Source organism: Mustela nigripes, unplaced genomic scaffold (assembly GCF_022355385.1).
Source record: "Mustela nigripes isolate SB6536 unplaced genomic scaffold, MUSNIG.SB6536 HiC_scaffold_76, whole genome shotgun sequence".
NCBI classification, from domain to species: Eukaryota; Metazoa; Chordata; class Mammalia; order Carnivora; family Mustelidae; genus Mustela; species Mustela nigripes.
Window position 1 is genome coordinate 2,985,105 of NW_026739491.1, and position 20,731 is coordinate 3,005,835.

At 38.1% G+C, this 20,731-nt stretch overlaps 1 protein-coding gene across 4 annotated transcripts in view; it reads left to right on the forward strand.

Annotated features, from left to right (window-relative positions):
- Positions 1-20,731, forward strand: part of LOC132008232 (centriolar satellite-associated tubulin polyglutamylase complex regulator 1) — a 187,921-nt gene that overhangs the window by 28,353 nt on the left and 138,837 nt on the right. The window contains exon 2 of one of the 4 annotated variants that reach the window (XM_059386728.1): positions 18,617-18,719. The exons of 2 other annotated variants lie outside the window; for them this stretch is intronic. In XM_059386728.1, coding sequence (XP_059242711.1) covers positions 18,617-18,719 — 103 coding nt within the window. Of the gene's footprint in view, positions 1-18,616; positions 18,720-20,731 lie in introns of those variants that run through there. One more of the 4 variants, XM_059386729.1, reaches the window with a different exon arrangement.

Genomic DNA, 20,731 nt, shown 5'->3' on the forward strand with positions numbered 1-20,731 from the left:
TCTGCCTGTGCTGCTATGTCTCTACTCAATATCCTCCCTCAGCTTGTTCACATGGTAAATTCTTCCACATCCTTTCTCAGCTGCAGTGTTCCTCCTTCTTTTAAACTCTTTCTCCAAAGCAACAAAGCCACTCTTACTCTTTATACTTTTTACATAGCTCCTTCATAACAATTATTATACTGTATTGTAATTGTTAATTTGTATGTCTGCTTCTCCAGATAGATGGTAAGCTCCTCAAAGGACAAAGACCATGCTTGGGTATTAAATAATTATTTAAAAAAAAAAAAAGGAATATCCTCAATTGTATTGTAATGCAGTTGAGAACAATAACAGATGCGGAAGTGTGACACACTGAGTCAGTGTGTAGTCAAGTGCTACATGATAAGTATTAGGGGTTCAGGAAAAAGAGGAGATCACTGGAGATTGGGAGAATTAGGGAAGGAATCAAAGAGAATATATCTTTAGTAAGGAGATAGCACAGTGATTTGGGCCAGGAAAACGAAAAATTCTAGGGACATATTTTTATGTTCAGCAGTGTTTGTATAAAGAAATATTTATAGGGGTGCCTGGCTGGCTCAGTTGATAGAGTATGAGACTCTTAGGATTGTGAGCTCAGGGCCCACTTTGGGTGTGGAGGCTACTTTAGTAAATACATACATACACACACACACATACATACATAAATTTTTAATGTCAAAACAAAGTACTACATTAAATTTTGAAAAAGTAATAATAGTGGGTAAACCAAAAAGAAAAGAAAAATGAGGAAAGACAAAGCTCTCAAAAATACAAGGGATATACTGGTTTAATTTGGAAGTCTCTTATCTATAAATGTCTTTAGTTCCTTTTACTTTAGTTTTTTTCATTTCTGAGGAAATCAAAGCCCCATTGTATAAATGCTTTATTAATACTATGTATCACTTATAACAATCTGCTTTGTCCCTGAAATATTATTCAGCCATGAAGGGGAATAAAATCTTGCCATTTGCAACAGCATGGGTAGAGCTAGAGAGTATAATGCTAATCAAAATAAGTCAGTCAGAGAAAGGCAAATACCATATGGTTTGACTCATATGTGGAATTTAAGAAACAAAACAAAGGGGAAAAAAGAGAGACAAATCAAGAAACAGACTCTTAACTATAGAGAACAAACCAATGGTTAGCAGAGGGGAGGGGGACCTGCAAGAATGGGTTAAAGAGGTGATGGAATTAAGGAGGGCACTTTGCACGGGCACAGGATGATATATGGAAGTGTTGAATCACCATATTGTACACATGAAACTAATGTAACACTGCATGTTCACTATACTGAAGTTATTTCTAAAAATTACTTAAAAAGAAAAGAAACAGTAGGCAAAGAATTTGAATAGGCCTTTCTCAATAGAAAACATACACGTGGCTAATACATGAAAAAGTGCTCAGTATTATTAATCACCAGAGAAATGCTTTGAAGTCATGAGATACTAATTCAAACTCACTAAGATGGCTAAAATAAAAAAGATGAGCAATAACAAGAATTGGCAAGGATGTGGAGAAATTACACCCTCATACGTGTCTGGTAGGATTATAAAATAATGCAGCCACTTTTAAAAAAGAGTTTGGCAATAAAACATACAGTTACCATATGATCAGCACTTCCACTCTTAAATATATGCCCATGAGAATGAAAAATATCCACATAAGAATCTATACATAAGTATTCATAGCGACATTGTTCATAGTAGCCAAATGGTAAATATAACTGGAGAATGGATAATCAAAAGTTGGTAAACTCATAGAATGCAATGTATTCAGTAAGAAAAAGAATGAAGTATTGACCCAAACCACAATAGAAATGAACCTCAAAAACATAATGCTAAGTGAAAGAAGCCAGTTACAAAAGGCCATATTGCGTGATTTCATTTATAGAAAATGTTTGGACTAGACAGATGAGTAGAGACAAAAGGTGAGTAGTTTCCAGGGGCTGGGAGAAGAGGGAATAGGAACTGACTGCAAATGGGTACTTGTTTTGAAGGGTTGAAGAAATGAAGAAATAGGTAGTGGGGGTGGTTGTATGATACTTAAAAAAATATATATTTATTTGAGAGAGAGCAAGAGTACAAGTCGGGCAAGAGGCAGAGGGAGAGGGAGAAGCAGACTCCCTGCTGAGCAGGGAGCCCAACATGGGGCTTGATCCCAGGACCCCGGTATCTTGACCTGAGCTGAAGGCCGACACTTCACCACCTGAGCCACCCAGGTGTCCTGCACAACTCTCTGAGTATACTAAAAACTGTTGAATTGTATATGTTAAAAATTCTGTGGTAAGTGAATTATATCTCAATAAAACTACTACTAAAAGAAAAGAATTTTCTGGGATACCTGACTGGCTCAGTCAGTGATACATGCAACTCTTGATCTCAGGGTCATGAGTTCAAGTCCCACGTTGGGAATAGAGTTTATTTAATAAAGAAAAAAATGAAAGAAAGAAAAAATGAAAAGGATCCACATTTTCTCAACCTGCAATCTTTTTAACTGTGCACATACACAGTATTAATATATGCTTATATATACATACTTGATATGCAATATACATCATGTACATATTGCATATGTGTTGACTAGTTCAAAAAATATATAACAAGGCATACGTTGAGAGGAATTGTTTCCACCCTCTTTCTTCCTCTCCTGTGTTCTACAGACAACTGCTTTTATTCCACCAGCTCTTTTTTTTTTTTTTAAGATTTTATTTTTAAGTAATCTGTACACCCAATGTAGGGCTTGAACTCACAACCCTGAGATCAAGAGTCACACACTCTTCTGACTGAGCCAGCCAGGTGTCCCTCCACCAGCTCTTTTAAATCTGTAGGATAGGATTATGTTTTGGTTCTCCCAAGTTTCCAGTACTGCTGAAGCTTGCCATTTTTTCCCCTGAAATGACCTTTTTCTTTACTTTTTCTAAAATAAATTCTTTTTCTGCCTTTATCATAAAGGCATGTAATTGCCTCATTTGGTTGTCTCCAAATTAAGGTTTTAGCATAATTCACTAGTCTGATTTTCAGTACTTAGATTATTTTCTAGCCAACCATTATAATAAATAAGGGTAACGCTTTCTTTGTAATACCTATTATCACTTATCATAGCTCAAGAAAAAAATTATAATTTTTCCTGGATTATGATTGGCACCAGAGATTTGAATAGATTATCAGTAGAATAAAAGAAGCCTGAATGATGTAATTTGACTATTCCATTTAGAAGGTTAGGTCCATTTAGGGAATATGAAAATGTATTTGACAATAATTTGGTTTTGCCATGACTTATTTTGCTTGCTTTGTACAAAGAAAAACTTTGGCAACATGGTTATAGATGGAAGTATGGAGAGAACTTCGGAACTGCGTTTGAGCAAGCACAGGTACTTTCTGTCATTGAATCAAGAATGAAAAGAATGAGGAAAGACTTCAATTTCTTTTTTTTTTTTTAAGTTTTATTTATTTACGTAATCTCTACAACCCCATGTGGGGCTCAAACTCACAACCCCAAGATCCAGTCACATGCTTTTCCAACTAAGCCAGCCAGACGCCCCAGTGAGACAACAACGCGCCCCTTCTATTTCTTTATCTATAAAGTGATGGTAGTTAAACGATATGATCTTAAAATCCTTCCACTCCTTAAGCTTGTGCAATTCAGGAGCAGTGGTGAGAATAGTAATGAAGTGATTGGCTACTGGTTCCAAGTTTAGTACAACCAAGAGAGGCCCATAGAACAATCTGTGGGAGGACCTAAACGATTTCAAGTCCTGTTGAAGAGGAACAGTGTGTTCAATGGAAATGAAGGAGGAAATGGAATTTTCGGGTCAGGGGATTTGATGGGCCGTCATGAAAGAAAGCCCACCATGTGCTCCTGGGAAGAAAGATGTGGGTTCTGGGTTTTGTTTTATTTTTTTGACATGTAGGTCATAAACTCTTCAGGGAGCTATAGATGAACCGTAGGAGGTTCTCAAATCCTCTAAATTATGCACAACATATTAAATTATATCCATTTTTCTGTGAGAAAGTATTTTCAGCTTCATGTAGATTCTTATCATAACCTGAGGAAAACAAAAACCATTCACTCTTAAAAATGAATGGTAAAGATTCTTCATGATGAAAATGGAGAAAGAGGGACACCTCAGTGGCCTTGCAGTGGGTGAATATGGTCATTGTGATATTTTCAGCGTCGGCTAGATTTCAGTCACGAGACCTAGAAGTGAAGGGTGAGAAAATGTGTAGAAAGAACCAGAATTTGCCATAAGGTAGTTTTGAGTCTTGGCTGGCCATTATTAGCTGTGTGACCATGGGCAATTTTATAACCCCTGTAAGGCTCAGTTTCCTCATGTGTAAAATGGGGCTAGTAAGTATCTCCTTTAATGGTGGTTGTGAACGCAAAACGAGACAACACAGGTTGAGCACATAAGACAGAGCTTGGCCCTTCGTAGGTATTTGGTAAACCTCTCTCCTCACAGGGTTTTGGTTTTGTGTATCTGGTCCTCAGTAAGTCCATCTTCAGAGAACGACTCGGTGATGGTCACACTCAAGAATATCCTGTCTTATTAAGTGGTCAGTGTAGAGGTTCTTTCCCATGCAGACTTGCCAGCCGGGTGTGTAAAAAAAAAACCCACATTGGACGTGTTGCCTGGCAGCACGTGGCCCTGAGTGGCGGTACATGGCTTGCATTGTAATGTCATCAGTGCAGGGCCAGCTGGCTGAGCGTGTCCTGCCGCACGGGCTAGGAACTCCGTCCCCAACAAAACAGCAGCCCGCACTAGGGTTAACAGAAAATGACAAACCGGGCATGGATGAGGGAGGCGCCAGCAGAGCAGCGGGATGTCCTTTGATTTGCTTCTGTTATTTGCATGTCTTTCTTGTGATGTCTGTGAAATGTTCAGAATGACAAAGTTTTTAAAAGACCTGCTGACTCCGCCTGAAAAATGTGAAAAACCTCCCGTTTAGAGACCTATTATGTCCAGCTAGCCTGCATTTTCTATATCTTTTTCTTCATTTTTTATTAATGCAAACATTTGCATGAAGACAGAACCTTTGTTTCGTAGAGAGTTCATCTGCCCCTGCTGCTTACTGGCCCTGCCATGCGAGAGCACAACAGAACCTTTGTTACGCTTTCAGCAAAGCTGTTTATGAACGGCGGCTTACTGAGGACTGCTTCCTGTGCTGTGTGCTTCCATTTTGTCTCAAAAGAAAAAAAGAAAATAGTTCTTAGGAGTGAAAAGAATTTGGACTTTCTTTTATTCAAGTCTTGGATGTTGAAATGACAAGTAGCCCCAAATTTGTGAGGAACTGGTAATTGCACCGAATGCATTTTTTCATTTTACCTTGAACATAATGAGGCCCTTAGTAACAATGGATGGAGCAAGTGCTTTCTCATCGGAATAGAGGGAAGGAACAGTAAAAAGGCAACAGAAAGAGGGGTTGAGAACAGGACAAAAGTGGCTTCCTGTCAGAACCCTAATATTGTAGCAGAATGTGTTTTGGTACTTAGTGTTTCCCACCTGGGAGGCGCAGTCCTGAAGTGGTTGAGTTGAATAAAGAATAGGACCACAGTGTATAAATAGTGATACGGTTTACGTATTCATCCAGTAAATATTTGAATGACTGGTATGTGAAGACACTGAATGGTCCTGAGTGTTAAAGGGGATAAAAGATAAATGAGTCGTGGCAACTCTCAGTCGGTGAGGAGTTGGAAGTCTAACAAGGAAGATAACCCATGTATAACAGAAATAGCTCTGTATCAAGGTAGAGAGCGCCATTGGAAATATTTAAAATAGGTGTTAGGGAATTCAGGAAAAGGAAGATTGCTTCCTTTCCAGAGAGAATCAGGTAAAGCTTCACGGAGAAGGTGGCTTTTGACTTGAGCCCGGCGGGAAAAGTAGGCTTGGACATTGCAGCGTAGCTGTGAATGAGGAGTCAAAAATTATGTTGGTCTGGTAAAATAGATCCCAGAGTATATTTTTATAGGGTATTTTGGTGTTTGACACTAGTGATTTAGATGCTATGGTGAGTGTTGGCATGTGTTTTCTATGTGAACTAAATTAGGGCTGGACCAGCCTATGCTGTTCCAATCATTCACCCCATGATTTTTTTGCACTTTGGCCTAGGCCTCTGGAGCTTCTATAAATATCTACAATAGCATCTTTACTTTCATAACAAAAATAGAAACTCAAAGGGATTATTGGGCATTATTACAGCCATATCCCATAAGCAGGGTGCAGACATAGTTCTGAGTGGGGATTTGACACGTGAGACTCATGGTTGAAAGAGAATCCCCACCTTCGTACAGAGGCAGTATCAAACAGAAAGGAAAGATCAGGAATTCTAAGCCCTTGAGTTTTCACCTACCTTAAATTAGAACTCATTTCTGTATTTTCTACCATTAGACTAAATGAGGTCCTGTTAGTGTTATAAGAGTTACTAATTTTTGTGAGATGGTTTGAATATAAAATGACAAGTAATTGATAAGGTACTGCATTAGTACCTTGTTACATTAATACCGCTAATCTTTATATTCATGGTTAATTGTATATTACCAAATATAATTGTTAATAATTTGTAAAGGCATGGTTTTCCCCAAAGGCTACAACTTTTTTTGGCCACATAGCACAATTAATTTTCGCCTTGTAGACAAAAAAATTTTTTTTAAAGATTTATATATTTATTTTAGAGAGAGAGCACAAGCAGGAGGGGCAGAGGGAGAAGGAGAGAGAACCTCAAGGAGGCATCACACTGAGCTCGGAGCCTGATGTGGGGCTTGATCTCTCAACCCTGAGATCACAACCTGAGGTGAAATCAAGAGTCAGACACTTAACTGACTGTGCCTCACAGGCACCCTTTGCCTTATAACATTAGTACTTCCCTACCTGATATGACATTAGGAGTGGCACTTGATTTACTCCATGTTTGTCAGTTTATAGGGTTTTATTTAACCTGGGGTGCCTTCTGGAAAATAGTTTTATGACTGTTTATGGAGTTGATTTGATCGCAATGCTGCTCTATGAATAACTATTTTTGCAAAGCAATTATCATGACGGTTATTGCTTGGGATCTTCATGTGTCCCTAGATTGTAGCTGTGGGACACTTCAGTGCCACTTGGGATTTCTCTGACATTCAGGGAGTACATTTTGTTATGGTCAGCTAGCTGAGTGCTTTGAGTTTGGATCTCTGTATATCCTCCTTAAAAATTTTTTTTTTCTGTAGCTTCTGGCACTTGTAATTACAGGACTCGAACCTACTAATTCTATATTATGAGACTTAGACTAGAAATACTGAAGAAATAGGATTTAAATAATGAGCCTTAATTGACATCCCCAAAATATAAAAAATCACCAGTTTTAGGAAGAAAGGAAGAAGGAAGAATTAATGGCTGATTGGAGACTGTTCGAATGTCAAAGCACCCAGCTCTGCACAGCTGTTAACTTGTATAATACCTCTATTGGTTGAGGGAAGTGGACTTCAGTTTTTCGTCTTCCACCTTACATAAAGATCTTTAGTGATCTCTTGTTTTCTGGTTGTCACAGGTGATGTTAACATGTGTAATGCTTTGTTTGCCCTCAGTGTGTCTTTTAGCATTCAAGTTTGACTAGCTGTATAGCAGAAATGTGGTGGTTTGGATGCCCAAATGCATTGTATTAGTGTTGTCTGTTTTATAATTAACTATTAATGTAAATGATCTTTCCTTAATTTGTAACTCTGTCCTTAGAAAATAATAAATTATATATAATATATATTATATATTAATATAGATATAAATATATATAAATAATAAATTATATATATAATTTATTTATTTGAGAGTGCCCAAGCAGGGGAAGGAGCAGAGGGAGAGGGAGACTCCCCACTGAGCAGGGAACCTGATGCTAGGCTCGATCCCAGGATTCCGGGATAATGACCTGAGCTGAAGGCAGATGTTTAACTGACTGAGCCACCCAGGTGCCCTATGGCATAGCTCTTTAAGGGCTGCAGTAGAGTGCAGTCCTGTCCATAGACCTGGATTCAAATCCTGTCTCTGCTACTCACCAGACCATTAACATTTAGGTAAATTACATATCCGAGTCTTCCTTTTTTCATTTATAAAATGAAGATAAAAGTACCCATCTTATAAGTCTGTTGTGAGAATTAAATGAATTAATGCCCATAAAATGCTTAGAAGACTGCCTTGCACAGAAAGCTTAATAAATGTTAGCTGTTGTTATTATTACATTTATAAGTCTAACTACCATTAAGCAGACCCCATAATGATCAAGAGCTATTAAAGGAGGGAAGCCTTCTGCATTTATATCAAGGATATTTATCAGGATATTCATATGCAATGTGTGATTCACTTATAATTTTTTCTGAGTGCCCAAAGTTAAACTTGACATACAGCTGTTTCATATTTGGAGCTAGTTAATGTTTGAAGGGGCCTGATTTGGGGTTAACACTTTAACTTTATTTTTCTCTACTCTAAGTTAAAAAAAATTTTTTTTTAATATTATGCTCTCTATGTTAACTGTGAATTTCTGATTTGGTAAGGGACACAATTACTTAAAGATCATATTAGAAGAAAATATAAGATAGTTGGTTTATACACTTGGAGTAGAGAGGGCTGTCTGAACAATACATAAAGTATAAAAGTCACAATAAAATACTTCTAGCTGTATCAACAGTTAAAATGTCTATACAATGAAAATGCCACAAACAAATTAGAAGAAAAGCCATAAGGTAGTTGTATATATTTACAAAATATATAAAATTAGGAAAAAAGCCCTACAAATCAGTGAAGAAAAAACAACCAGAGAGGAAAATGGGCAAAAGATACTAGCAGATTATTCACAGAAGAGATACAAATAAACATGAAAATATGCTTAACTTTATTTCTACTTAAGAAGACTAAAATTAAAACAACAGTGAAAAGCTATTTTATAGCTGTTAAATTGGCAAAATTACAAAGTTTTAGACCAAGGAGAGTGAAAACAGATATTCTTACGGCTGGGAAGAATGTAAATTGAAATAACCCTTTGTAAAGCAATTGTGTGTATCTAAGTAAACATGGAGATGTGGAGAAAAGGGAACCCTTGGGCACTGCTGGTGGGATTATGAACTGGTATAGCCACTATGGAAAACAGTATGGAGGATATTAAAAAAATTAAAAATAGAAAAACCATATGATCCAGCAATTCCAGTTATGGGAATATATCCAAAGGAAATGAAAACACTAAATTGAAAAGCTATCTGCACCTCAATGTTCAGTGCAGCATCATTTACAATAGGCAAGACATGGAAACAACCTAAGTGTCCATCGATGGATGAATGGATGTGTTAATATCACTGGGCATCAGGGAAATGCAGATCAAAAACCATAACGAGATACCAGCTCACACCAGTCAGAATGGCTAAAATTAACAAATCAGGAAACAATGGGTGTTGGTGAGGATGTGGAGAAAGGGGAACCCTCCTACACTGTTGGTGGGAATGCAAGCTGGTGCAGCCATTCTGGAAAACAGTGTGGAGATTCCTTAAAACGTTGAAAATAGAGCTACTGGGTACTAATACCCAGTTAGTGTGATTACCCAGCAATCACACTACTGGGTATTTACCCTAAAGATACAAATGTAGTGATCTGAAGGGGCACGTGCACCCAAATGTTTAGCAGCAATGTCCACAATAGGCAAAATATGGAAAGAGCCTAGATGTCCATCAACAGATGAATGGATAAAGAAGATGTGTTGTGTGTGTATATATATATATATATATATAATATACATACAGTGGAATACTATGCAGCCATCAAAAGAAACAAAATCTTGTCATTTGTGACAAAGTGGCTGGAACTAAAGGGTATTATGCTGAGCAAAATAAGTCAATCAGAGAAAGATTATCATATTATCTTATGATCTCTCTGATATGAGGAATTTGAGAGGCAGGACGGCATGGGGCGGGTCATAGGGGGTAGGAAAGGAAAAAATGAAACAAGATGGGATACGGAGGGAGACAAGCCATAAAAGACTCTCAATCCCATGAAACAAACTGAGGGTTGCTGGGGGGTGGGGGGGTAGGGATAGTGTGGCTGGATTATGGACTTTGGAGAGGGTATGTGCTATGGTGAGTGCTGTGAAATGTGTAAGCCTGACGATTCACAGACCTGTACCCCTAGGGCAAATAATACATTATATGTTAATTAAAAAAAGAAAAAAGAAGTTGTGGTGTGTATATATAATGGAATATTATCCAGCCACAAAAAATGAGGAAATCCTACATGAATGGCTCTTGAAGGCATTATGCTAAGTGAAATAAGTCAGAGAAAGACACATACTGCATGATTTCACTTATATATGGAATCTAAAAACAAACAACAAACAAACAAAAACCCAAACTCAGTGAAGAAGAGATTAGACACATGATTGTCAGAGGCAGAGGAGGAGAGGGAATTAGAGGAAGGTGGTAGGGAGGCAGGGTGCGGATTTCCAGTTACAAGATAAATGAGTACTGGGGAGGTAACCTATAGCATAAGGACTGTAGCTACCACTGCTGTATGGTACATGGGAAAGTGCTTAAGAGAGTAAATCCTAAGAGTTCTCATCATAAGGAGAAAAATGTTTTTTCTTCTTCCTTTTTTTTTTTTTTTTTTTTACTTTATATGTATGGTTAATGTTAGCAGAACCGATTATGACGATCATTTCACAATATATGTAAATCAAACCATCATGCTATATGTCATGAGCTTATATGATGATGTTTGTCAATTCTTTCTTTCTTTCTTTCTTTTTTTTTTAAAGATTTTATTTATTTGACAGAGAGAGTTCACAAGTAGACAGAGAGGCAGGCAGAGAGAGAGAGAGGGAAGCAGGCTCCCCACTGAGCAGAGAGCCTGACTCGGGACTCCATCCCAGGACCCCGAGACCATGACCCGAGCCGAAGGCAGCGGCATAACCCACTAAGCCACCCAGGCGCCCTGTCAATTATTTCTTAATAAAACTGGAAAAAAGTCCACAGAGATAATGTGCATTCTGTGGCATGCCAATTCCATAGCAAAACTCTTTTACGTGTGCACAGGAAACGTATAAGAATATTCAACACAACAAGGTTTACTATAATGAAAATAAGGAAACAGCCTAAATATTTATCAGTAGAGAGAAATATTTGCCATTGAGAAATACTGCAAGGGTAATTTGTTTTCATATTTTAGAAAAGATTTCCAGGCATGGTTGAGCGAAAAAAGCAAGGTTCAGAAAAAAGTATATGTCATTTATTTTATTATTTTTTTTTATTTTTTATTTTTTTTTTTAAGATTTTTTATTTATTTATTTGACAGAGAGAAATCACAAGTAGATGGAGAGGCAGGCAGAGAGAGAGAGGGAGGAGGAAGCAGGCTCCCCGCTGAGCAGAGAGCCCGATGCGGGACTCGATCCCAGGACCCTGAGATCATGACCTGAGCCGAAGGCAGCGGCTTAACCCACTGAGCCACCCAGGCGCCCATATGTCATTTATTTTAAAACAAAACTAAGCACAGCTCACAAATTATGTATTTCTATATTTTTTAAAGTATTCCTTCCAAACTGACAACTGTTACCAATGGGAACTAGGGTTGGTTTTTAACTTTTTCTGTACTGTTTGAATCTTTAAAAATAATTACATGTGTAAAAAAAATAATTACATGAGTAATTAGAAGTAAACTTTTTTTTTTTATAATTTAAAGATCATTTAAGTACTTTTAACCATCTGGTTTACCAATTTAAGCTTCTTTTCTAGTATTTACATGGATAGCCAGCAATTTCCAGATAATACAGTACAAAATGGAACACATTATAAGGTTTTGGGTTTTTCTTATTATGTTTTGCTTTTGTTTTTGTTTTTGAGAGGTTGTGTGTTATAGTGGAAGGACATAGGCTTTGGAGTAAAATCTAAGTTTAAATCCTGGATCAGCCATCTATTAAGATCTTAGCAGGTTCCTTAACCTCTCTGAGCTTCAAGAAAGTCTATTACTTACCTCATTGAGTTGTGTAAGGATTACATGTGCTGGTTTTCCTCATTTCCCATCTCCTTTGGTCAGAGGAAATTGGTCTAGTGTGGTCTAAGATCAAAGATGGTCTTCTGTGGGTAATAAAGTATTTCACCAGAACATGCTATATCCCTGGATCAGGACATATGTGTAAAGATGGAGGAGATGCATTAACTTTTTAAACCAGTAAGCTATCTATTTGTACTTCACAAGATCAAATCAAATCAATTCATGGTAGTGACTTATAAATGATCTTAAAGCTTCTAAACAGTTTTTACATGACAAGCTGTTTGGTGAACAGGGTTACTTTTCTTATCTCAGAGAACAGTCTTAATTTAATTCAACATTTGTGCCAGCCAGCATATGAATTTCAAGAGGCTTCAAAGACTAAAATGTGTCTCAGAAAGACTCTGGCAAGGGAGGAAAAAGCCAGATTTAAAGTTGAATATATGTATATGCTATGCTTTTCGCTTACACTGCTATGCTCTTGTATGTGTCTATTAATATCACACATAGTAATTCATATGAATATTTTTCTGGTGAGACTTGTTTATTCTAGTATAGGGACTCTGTATTAAATAAAAATAACAAAATGAGTGGTCTAATTAATGTAGGTGGAAATTCTAGGCCCCTTAAGCAATAATTTCCAAATGGGACCCTTTATTTGATTGCAAAACAAACAAGCTAATACTTTGATGGTATTTATGCTTGGGAAGAGAGTTAAAAAGAAATAGTTCTGGACTTTCCCCATGTAAATTAGAGCCTCCTGAGTAATTAGCAGTTAATAAGTGAACGCTTCCTACAAGTTTAAAGGTTATAACCAAAATGGGCATATGCTTAGGTATATTACTGTATGTTTAAAGTTTATATAGCCTAGGAATCCCTGAAGATAATTAGTAAACATCCTTGGTTGCATGAGCAGAACTTTAAATAAGTGAGTGGGGGGCTATAGGAAATTGGTTGCTTGGTGGTATTATTAGCCTTGAAAGTTCACGGACCATCTTGTGAAGACCCACACCAGAGTCTCTGTGCAGAGGACCCAGGCTCCAGCTGTGGCTACCACATAGTTTTATACAAGAAAAATAAAGTGAACTAAACCTTGTTAAAAACAAAAAAAAAAAGAAAGAAAATCTACTGTCTTCTGAGTTTTGTGATGTCTGGGAGTGGTACATAGTAACAACTGTAGTAATAACAACAATAAAAATAATCGCTAATATTTAGTGCATACTTAACTATGTGCCAAGCCCTATGCCAGATTATTACATACATTATTTTCTTTAATTTTCACTACAAACTTAGGTGGTAGGTACTATCCCCCAATTTTATAGAAAAGGGCAGAGAGATTAGGTAGCTTCCTTAAAGTCACGCCGTTAGCGCCAAAGCTAGAAATCAAGTCCAGATCAACCTGACTTCGGAGCCCATGTTCCATTTTTGTTTGTTTGTTTTGTTTTTAAGATTTCATTTATTAATTTGACAGAGAGAGAGACAGCAAGGAGAGTAGGAACACTAGCAGGAGGTGTGGGAGAAAGGAGAAGCAGACTTCCTGCCAAGCAGGGAGACCGATGCGGGGATTGATCCCAGGACCCTGGGATCATGACCTGAGCTGAAGGCAGACGCTTAATGACTCAGCCACCCAGGCGTCCCAGAGCCCATGTTCTTAACCGTTGCAAAAAATTGCTGTGTCATTACTGTAGAATCAGTATGCAGCTGTAATAATAAATCACTAATGTGTTACTTTTTGTATATACCAAATATTTTCCAAAGAAATAGTTTATTATTAGTCATATCTTTCCTAGTATCATACCCATTTTATAGCAGGAGTGAATGTGGTATAAAGAAATTAAATGATCAGCAGTTGGCCATTACACAGAACCAAGAAGTTTCTGATCCACATGACCTTTACTTGAGAGGTTCATATAACGATCAGTCATACAGAGTTACTTATATTTCATTTAAATCTTTCAGTGCAGCATGTTGAAGTTATAAGTGCTTATCTCAGAGAGCGATGCTATCTGAGCAAGACAGGGACCTTGGGGCTTCATGTGGATTTCAGAACAATAGAGCCTTATTGGTACATGTTAGAAAAGTTAATCCTGGGTTTGTTGTAGGAATCATGGCAAAGCAGTAGAAGAAAAGTCAATCTGAAACATTTCTTCTTTTCCAAAGAGGGCAACTAAGGTGCCCAGATATCTTTGCCCTCAGGGGTGCAGGTGTGCTGTTTTTATTCTTTAATCATTCACATAAATTAAAGCCTATTCCTTTGCATTTAAAAAATAATATAAAACGACACTCTCCGTGTTTTATTGCCAGGCAAGAGCTTTGAACTTCTGTCTCATTGAAGTTTGATAAACTGCAAGGATTTTCCAGGGTTGGGTGGTGCCCACAGAGGGAACATTGGACTGATAAGAGCTGCAGGTGAAGGAAAGCACCAGAGAGTATCGGTGAGACAGAGCTCCTCGCACTTGGCTTGTGGGAAATTCTCTGCAGGGAGAAATTTTCCCTGCTTTTTCTGGCTCTTCTTAGCGGCTTCCTTTCACCCACAAATAAAAAGGGCACGAGGGCTTTCTGTTTCCACATTGTGAACAAGGAATGGGGGGGTGACTACTTCATGGTGGAGTGCTTCTTTATAAGAAACTTTGAAATTAAATGACAAATTCTAACTTCACACAAAATGCTGATTGGCATGCACACCTATGCAGACAGAGACAAGACAGGCCTGCACGCGTGCGTGCACACACACACACATTCACACAGACACAAATGGACCATATTTCTCAGATGATTTTACTATCAACATATGCTCCTGCCCTGTGCTTTATGTGAAATAAAGATCATATTTACTGGAAAACTGATTACACGAAGTGTTAATGATGAGGCAATATGCTATAGTGTTTGGAGCATGGGTTCTTGGTTTGAGTCTTGGCTTTTCTCACTAGCTTGGCTGTGTGATCTTGAGCAAGCTACTTCTATAAATCTCTTTCTCCCATTTGTAAAATGGAGGTATGCAAAATACATATGTATCATAGGATTGTGGCAAAGACTAAATACTATGATTCATGTTAAGACAATGAGCACGATATCTTGCATCCTGTTCACTAAGTTGCACAGGTGCTCCAAGTCGGTATCATTATCATTATCATTATTATGTGTAATATTATTAAATTCCATAAACATCAGATCGGTAGATGAATGTTAAACGACATAGTCCTTTTTCTTTCTTCCTTCCTTCCCTTCTTTCCCCATGCCCTGACCTTTTTTTTTTTAGTGCAAAGTCGTTTTCCAGAAAATTTCTCCTCTTTCCCACCCCCAGGAGGACAAAAGTACTTTGATTCTAATTGCTCTGAAAATATTTCTCCCTTAAAGGGCCTTCACACTGACATTTAGTCCCTGAAGTCAGGGAGGAGAAGCAACAGGATTTGCAGTTAAATAGGGCTCTTTTCATTTCTACCATCAAATCAAAAACAAAATCCAAAACACTCTAATCCTGTATTAGCTTTAGTTAGATCTAAGTCAAAGAAAGTCCATCTAGTGCAAGGAAGGAAACCTTTTTTTTTTTTTTTTTAAGATTTTTATTTATTTGAGAGAGAGCGAGAGCTCACGAGTGGGATTAGGAAGTATAGGGAGAGGGAGAAGTAGACTTTCTGCTGAGCAGGGAGTCCAATACAAGGCTTTATTCCAGGACCCCAGGATCATGACCTGAGCAAAAGGCTAACACTTAACCCACTGAGCCACCCAGGTGCCCCGAATGAATCTTTTAAAAGACCAGGATAAGTGGGTGGAAAGGAGAATACAGAGGTGATTTTAATGTGACTTTGACCATTTTCTTACAATTTAGTATATATTAAAGTATTAAACAATGAATGCCAGAAATTGGCATGTGTTATCTCTTCACTCTCAGTTTTGGCCATTTCTTGGAGAGAGTTTTCCAGTTGGATAACCTGTTTCTGAAGCATTGATTTTATTTTCACCTCTTTTGGGGGGGTGGGGGGCTAGAGAATGTTTGCAGTGTATTGATACTTGTTAGCTTTGGGAAGCACTTGTATTGGAATAAATCCGAATAAATCGCAGAATGTAAACCTGTCATTCATCTGTACTTTAGGCCCATGCAAACGTGGTGAAACCTTATGTCACCATTGTCAAATGAAGACTCTCCTGAGTACAGTTCGTTTAGATAAACTTACTTGCTTTTTAAGTTTCACTAGACTACCAGGACTTCAGGAATGGTTTTCTGAAGTACCTATTTTTTTTAGGGGTGGTGGAGGGGCAGAGGGAGAGGGAGAGAGAATCCCAAGCAGGCTCCATGCTCAGTGCAGAGCCCAACACAAGGGCTTGATCTCACAACCCTAAGATCATGACCTGAGTCAAAATCAAGTGTTGGACGCTTAACCGACTGAGCCAACTGGGTGCCCCTTGTAGTACCTGTTTTTTTAATAAATTTTAGGTAATTCCCCCATATTTTCCTGAGGGATGAAACTATGAAAGAGCCAGAGTCCATCTTGGTAACAACTTTGTGGAATTGCTTTTTGACAAGATGTTCATTACTTATGAGGGTTTTTTGGTTCTTGCTGCTCCAGAAGAAAGGTTTTCTTTGTTTGTTTGTTTTGTTTGTTTTTAAATTTTTGGATGGAAAATGGAAATACTGAATTGGAAATGTGAAGTGTGCCAAGTTATCATTGTTGTTCCTCAAGACAAAATTCAGAGAAAGGAACAACATTTGTTGAGCACATGTTGTAATGGAAGTGCTAGCCTATGTCGTTTACTGAACTAAACCCCCAATACACCTTTGAGATAGACTTTTACAAGGGACTATAGTATTTTACATGGATTATCTTATTCAACTCGCATAACCCTATGATGTAGGAACTACTAATATTGTTATTATAAATAGTAATAGTATTATTTTTAAAAAGATTTTTATTTATTTATTTGACAAACAGAGATCACAAGTAGGCAGAGAGGCTGGCAGAGAGAGAGGAAGGAAAGGAGGCTCCCTGCTGAGCAGAGAGCCCGATGTGGGGCTCGATCCCAGGATCCTGGGATCATGACCTAAGCTGAAGGCAGAGGCTTTAACCCACTGAGCCACCCAGGTGCCCCGAATAGTAATAGTATTATTATCCACATTTCACAGTGAGGAAATAGACATGGAGAGTCATTTGTTCAAAGTCACACAGCTAGGAATTGGTAGGGCTGACAGTATAACTATGGTTGTCTCTGAACTCCAAAGCTCAAGGTCTAAATCAGTGATTCTTAAACTTCCAGGTACATAAGAAGCATGAATGGTACTTGTTAAAAATTACTGGGCTCCATGAAAAGTACAGCATGGGAAATATAGTCAATAATATTGCAATAACATTGTATGGTGACAAATGGTGACTACACTTAGTGTGCTGAACGTTGAGTAATATGTAGAATTGTCAAAGCACTGTGTTGTACATTTGAAACATGGCATACAATGTTATATTTAAAAGTTTCTAAAAAACAACAACAACTAATTTTGGGGCGCCTGGGTGGCTCAGTGGGGTAAGCCTCTGCCTTCAGCTCAGGTCATGATCTCAGGGTCCTAGGATCAAGTCCCACATCCAGCTTTCTGCTCAGCAGGGAGCCTGCTTCCCAAACTTCTCTCTTTCTCTGCCTACCTCTCTGCCTACTTGTGATCTCTGTCTGTCAAATAAATAAAATCTTTAAAAAAAAAACAAACAACTTTTTGTTTGTTTGTTTGTTTGTTTTAGAATTATTGGACTCCAGGTAGAAATTTAAGGTCACTGAGTCTGGGATGGTGTCAGATTACAAATCTGTATTTTAATAAGGTATCTTGGGTGATTCAGATCAAGAAGTTGATTAACCATATTTTGAGAAAGAGCTAAATTATGTTTCCACACCTGATAAAGCAGAAAACAGGTGTAGATTAAATAACTATCTAAGATAAAGCTACCAAAGACAGAGCCATGATTCAAACCAAGGTCTTTCTAATTCTAATACATCCTATATTACAAGCCCATGATTAATTCACACATTTTCCCATTACAACAAATGCAGAAAATGTGATTTCTGGTAAATTGAGCCATACAGATTTCACAGTCCTAAGGCTAATAACTTATAGCATCATTACTGACATTTTCATTAAATTTCCTTAAACTTTTCCATGACTTTTTTGTTTGTTGTTAAGGAATTGCGTCTTCTTGGCCAGCAGATCATCCATACTTCAGGCATGGCATCACTACTCCTGCGTTAAGCTCCTGAGACATGCAGAAGTGGAAGAGGGTGGAAGGAGGTAGAAAGAAAAGAATTCCCAGGTGTAGCTAAATGGTGCTAAACTCCTCACCCTCATTAACATCACCCTCCACTGAAATGAGGAGTGAAGAGTTAATATTAATAATAATAGCCAATCCGATGGCAATGGGTCATGTTCTACATTGTCTCCCATTCTACCCTTTGAGACCAGAGCTCAGTTGGGGCCAGCAAGTTTGCTTTGCCTATTCCAGTCCACTCCTTAGGGCAGAACCAACATCTTGATTGACTTTCATGGCTTACTACTGGGACTGGGAAGACTTACTTTCTTTGTCTCTCACTTTCTCTTTCTGTCTTGATTTTTTTTTTTTTTTTTTTTTTTTTTAGCCCAGCGACATGTCCTCACATATATGGAGGATGCAGTGTGCCAGCTGTTAGAGAATAAGGAAGACATTAGCCAGTACGGCGTTGCCAGGTTCTTCACTGAATAGTAAGTACCTGTTTTGCCAGTCGGGTGAGCCCAGAAGAGGCACTAGGAAGCAGGCAAGGTGCATGAAGAATAGAGCAGATTATAGCTGCTGATGGAGTGGCAGTGAATGATTTGTTTTGGTAGGTTGGTGAGGGCTGCCCAAATATGTTTTGGAACATACCTTTGGTGCAGTTAGTTTTGTCCAGTGATAAGTTTCCTGAGTGGTTATGATGATAGTAGCTCAAGAACTAATTGTCTGATCTGTTAGCTCTGTTTCTTTAGGTCCCTCCTATAATTTTTAACTTTCTCCATTATTCAGAATGCTTACTGTGATTGCCTTTCATCAGGGTTCCCTTAGTCTGTGTTTTTCATAGCTGGTTTTTCTCATGGAAGTGCTTAGGATGATTTGCTTCTGCAGTTTTCTTTCTACATCTACAGGACGCTGTGTCAATCAGCTAATAATTTTAGAGTATTCATAGGGGCAGAATAACTTTCATATTGTGCTTCTTTGTAAAGCATGCTTGGAGTGTGTAAAAATCAAAGTGATTACTACTTTTCAATGTCACAGAACTGTTCTTAGGCTGAAAGAGAATCTGTTTTGAACTCATTGGTCTTCATGAAAGGGTGTGTTAGAGAAATACGCAATGTTATTTTTATTTCCAAAATGCTGTCACATATTTGTGTTATCATTTGGATTCTCCTTCCATATTTTTATGGTTTATTGGGAACATTCTAAGAAAGAATAGCCTTTAACAGGCTTTTTTTTTTTTTTTAAGGTTTTATTTATTTATTTGAGAGAAAGAAACAGAGAGTGAGACAGTGAGCATGAGTGAGGTTGGGAGGAAGCAACAGGCTTCTGCCTGAGCAATGAGCCCCGAAGGCAGAAGCTTAACCAACTGAGCCATCCAGCATCCTAACAGGCTTGTATTTAAGGCAAATCATGAATCCAAGTCTATCCTCCTTGAAAATATATTTTTTTTCTTTCTACTCTCTACAGCTTCCTTAAAGATCAGACAGTTGTTCTAATGGCCTAAACTTGGGTTGCTGTTGGGGGATTCTTGACTCTCCCTAGCTTTTTTGCCAAGCTATGGCAATAATATATACATGGCGATGTATATGCATATGTCCATATATACAAATAAAGTCTAGATTTCTTATGGATTGGAATTTCAAGTCCCTGGGAAAAACAGGCTCTCCAAGAGCAGAACCTGTCCATTTTCCCAGTTCTCTAAAGCAGAATCAAGGAAGGAATCGTGTTCTCATGGTGTAGGCTGAAGCAAATGAGGTGGGCAGGGAATAAAGACTGAGAATGAATAGCCTCACTTGCTCTTAAAGAACTGACAAGCCTGGGGGTCAAGTTTCTAGGCCATTTAATCTGTACCAGCACACTGGAGGCTCCTTGCCAAGTGAAATATGATTCTTCTGGGGGCAATGCTTCTTCCTGGTTTTTTTCATTTTACTCTACCTCCCCACCTCCCCCACCCTCCAAATCCTTTATAAGTCTTTCCTATCACACTGGTTCCTTGAGGACAGACATCATTGTCTCTCCATCTTTGTGTTCCTAGTGGCCGGCACAATGTTTAGCACATAAAAGATGTTAGGTGACTGTTGAATATACAGCTGTATCTATATTTTAAGCTACTACACACTATTTGCTCTTGTTCTTGTTAGTAATAAGGACTTTCTCTTGATTTTTCTCGCATTATTATTGATTCTTTTTTTTTTCAAGATTTTATTTATTTGACGGAGATCACAAGTAGGCAGAGAGGCAGGCAGAAAGAGGAGGAAGCGTGTCCCTGCTGAACAGAGAGCCCGATGCGGGGCTCCATCCCAGGACCCTGAGATTATGACCTGAGCTGAAGGCAGAGGCTTAACCTTCTGAGCCACCCAGGCGCTCCTATTGATTTTTTTTTATTTTTTATTAAGCTCTGTGTTCTGCCATATAAGCAGCTGTATGCCATGTAGGTAGTACTCTAGAAGTGAACCCAACTAGTCTAATAACTGATCCTGAACTCTATAGAGCCAATAGTAAA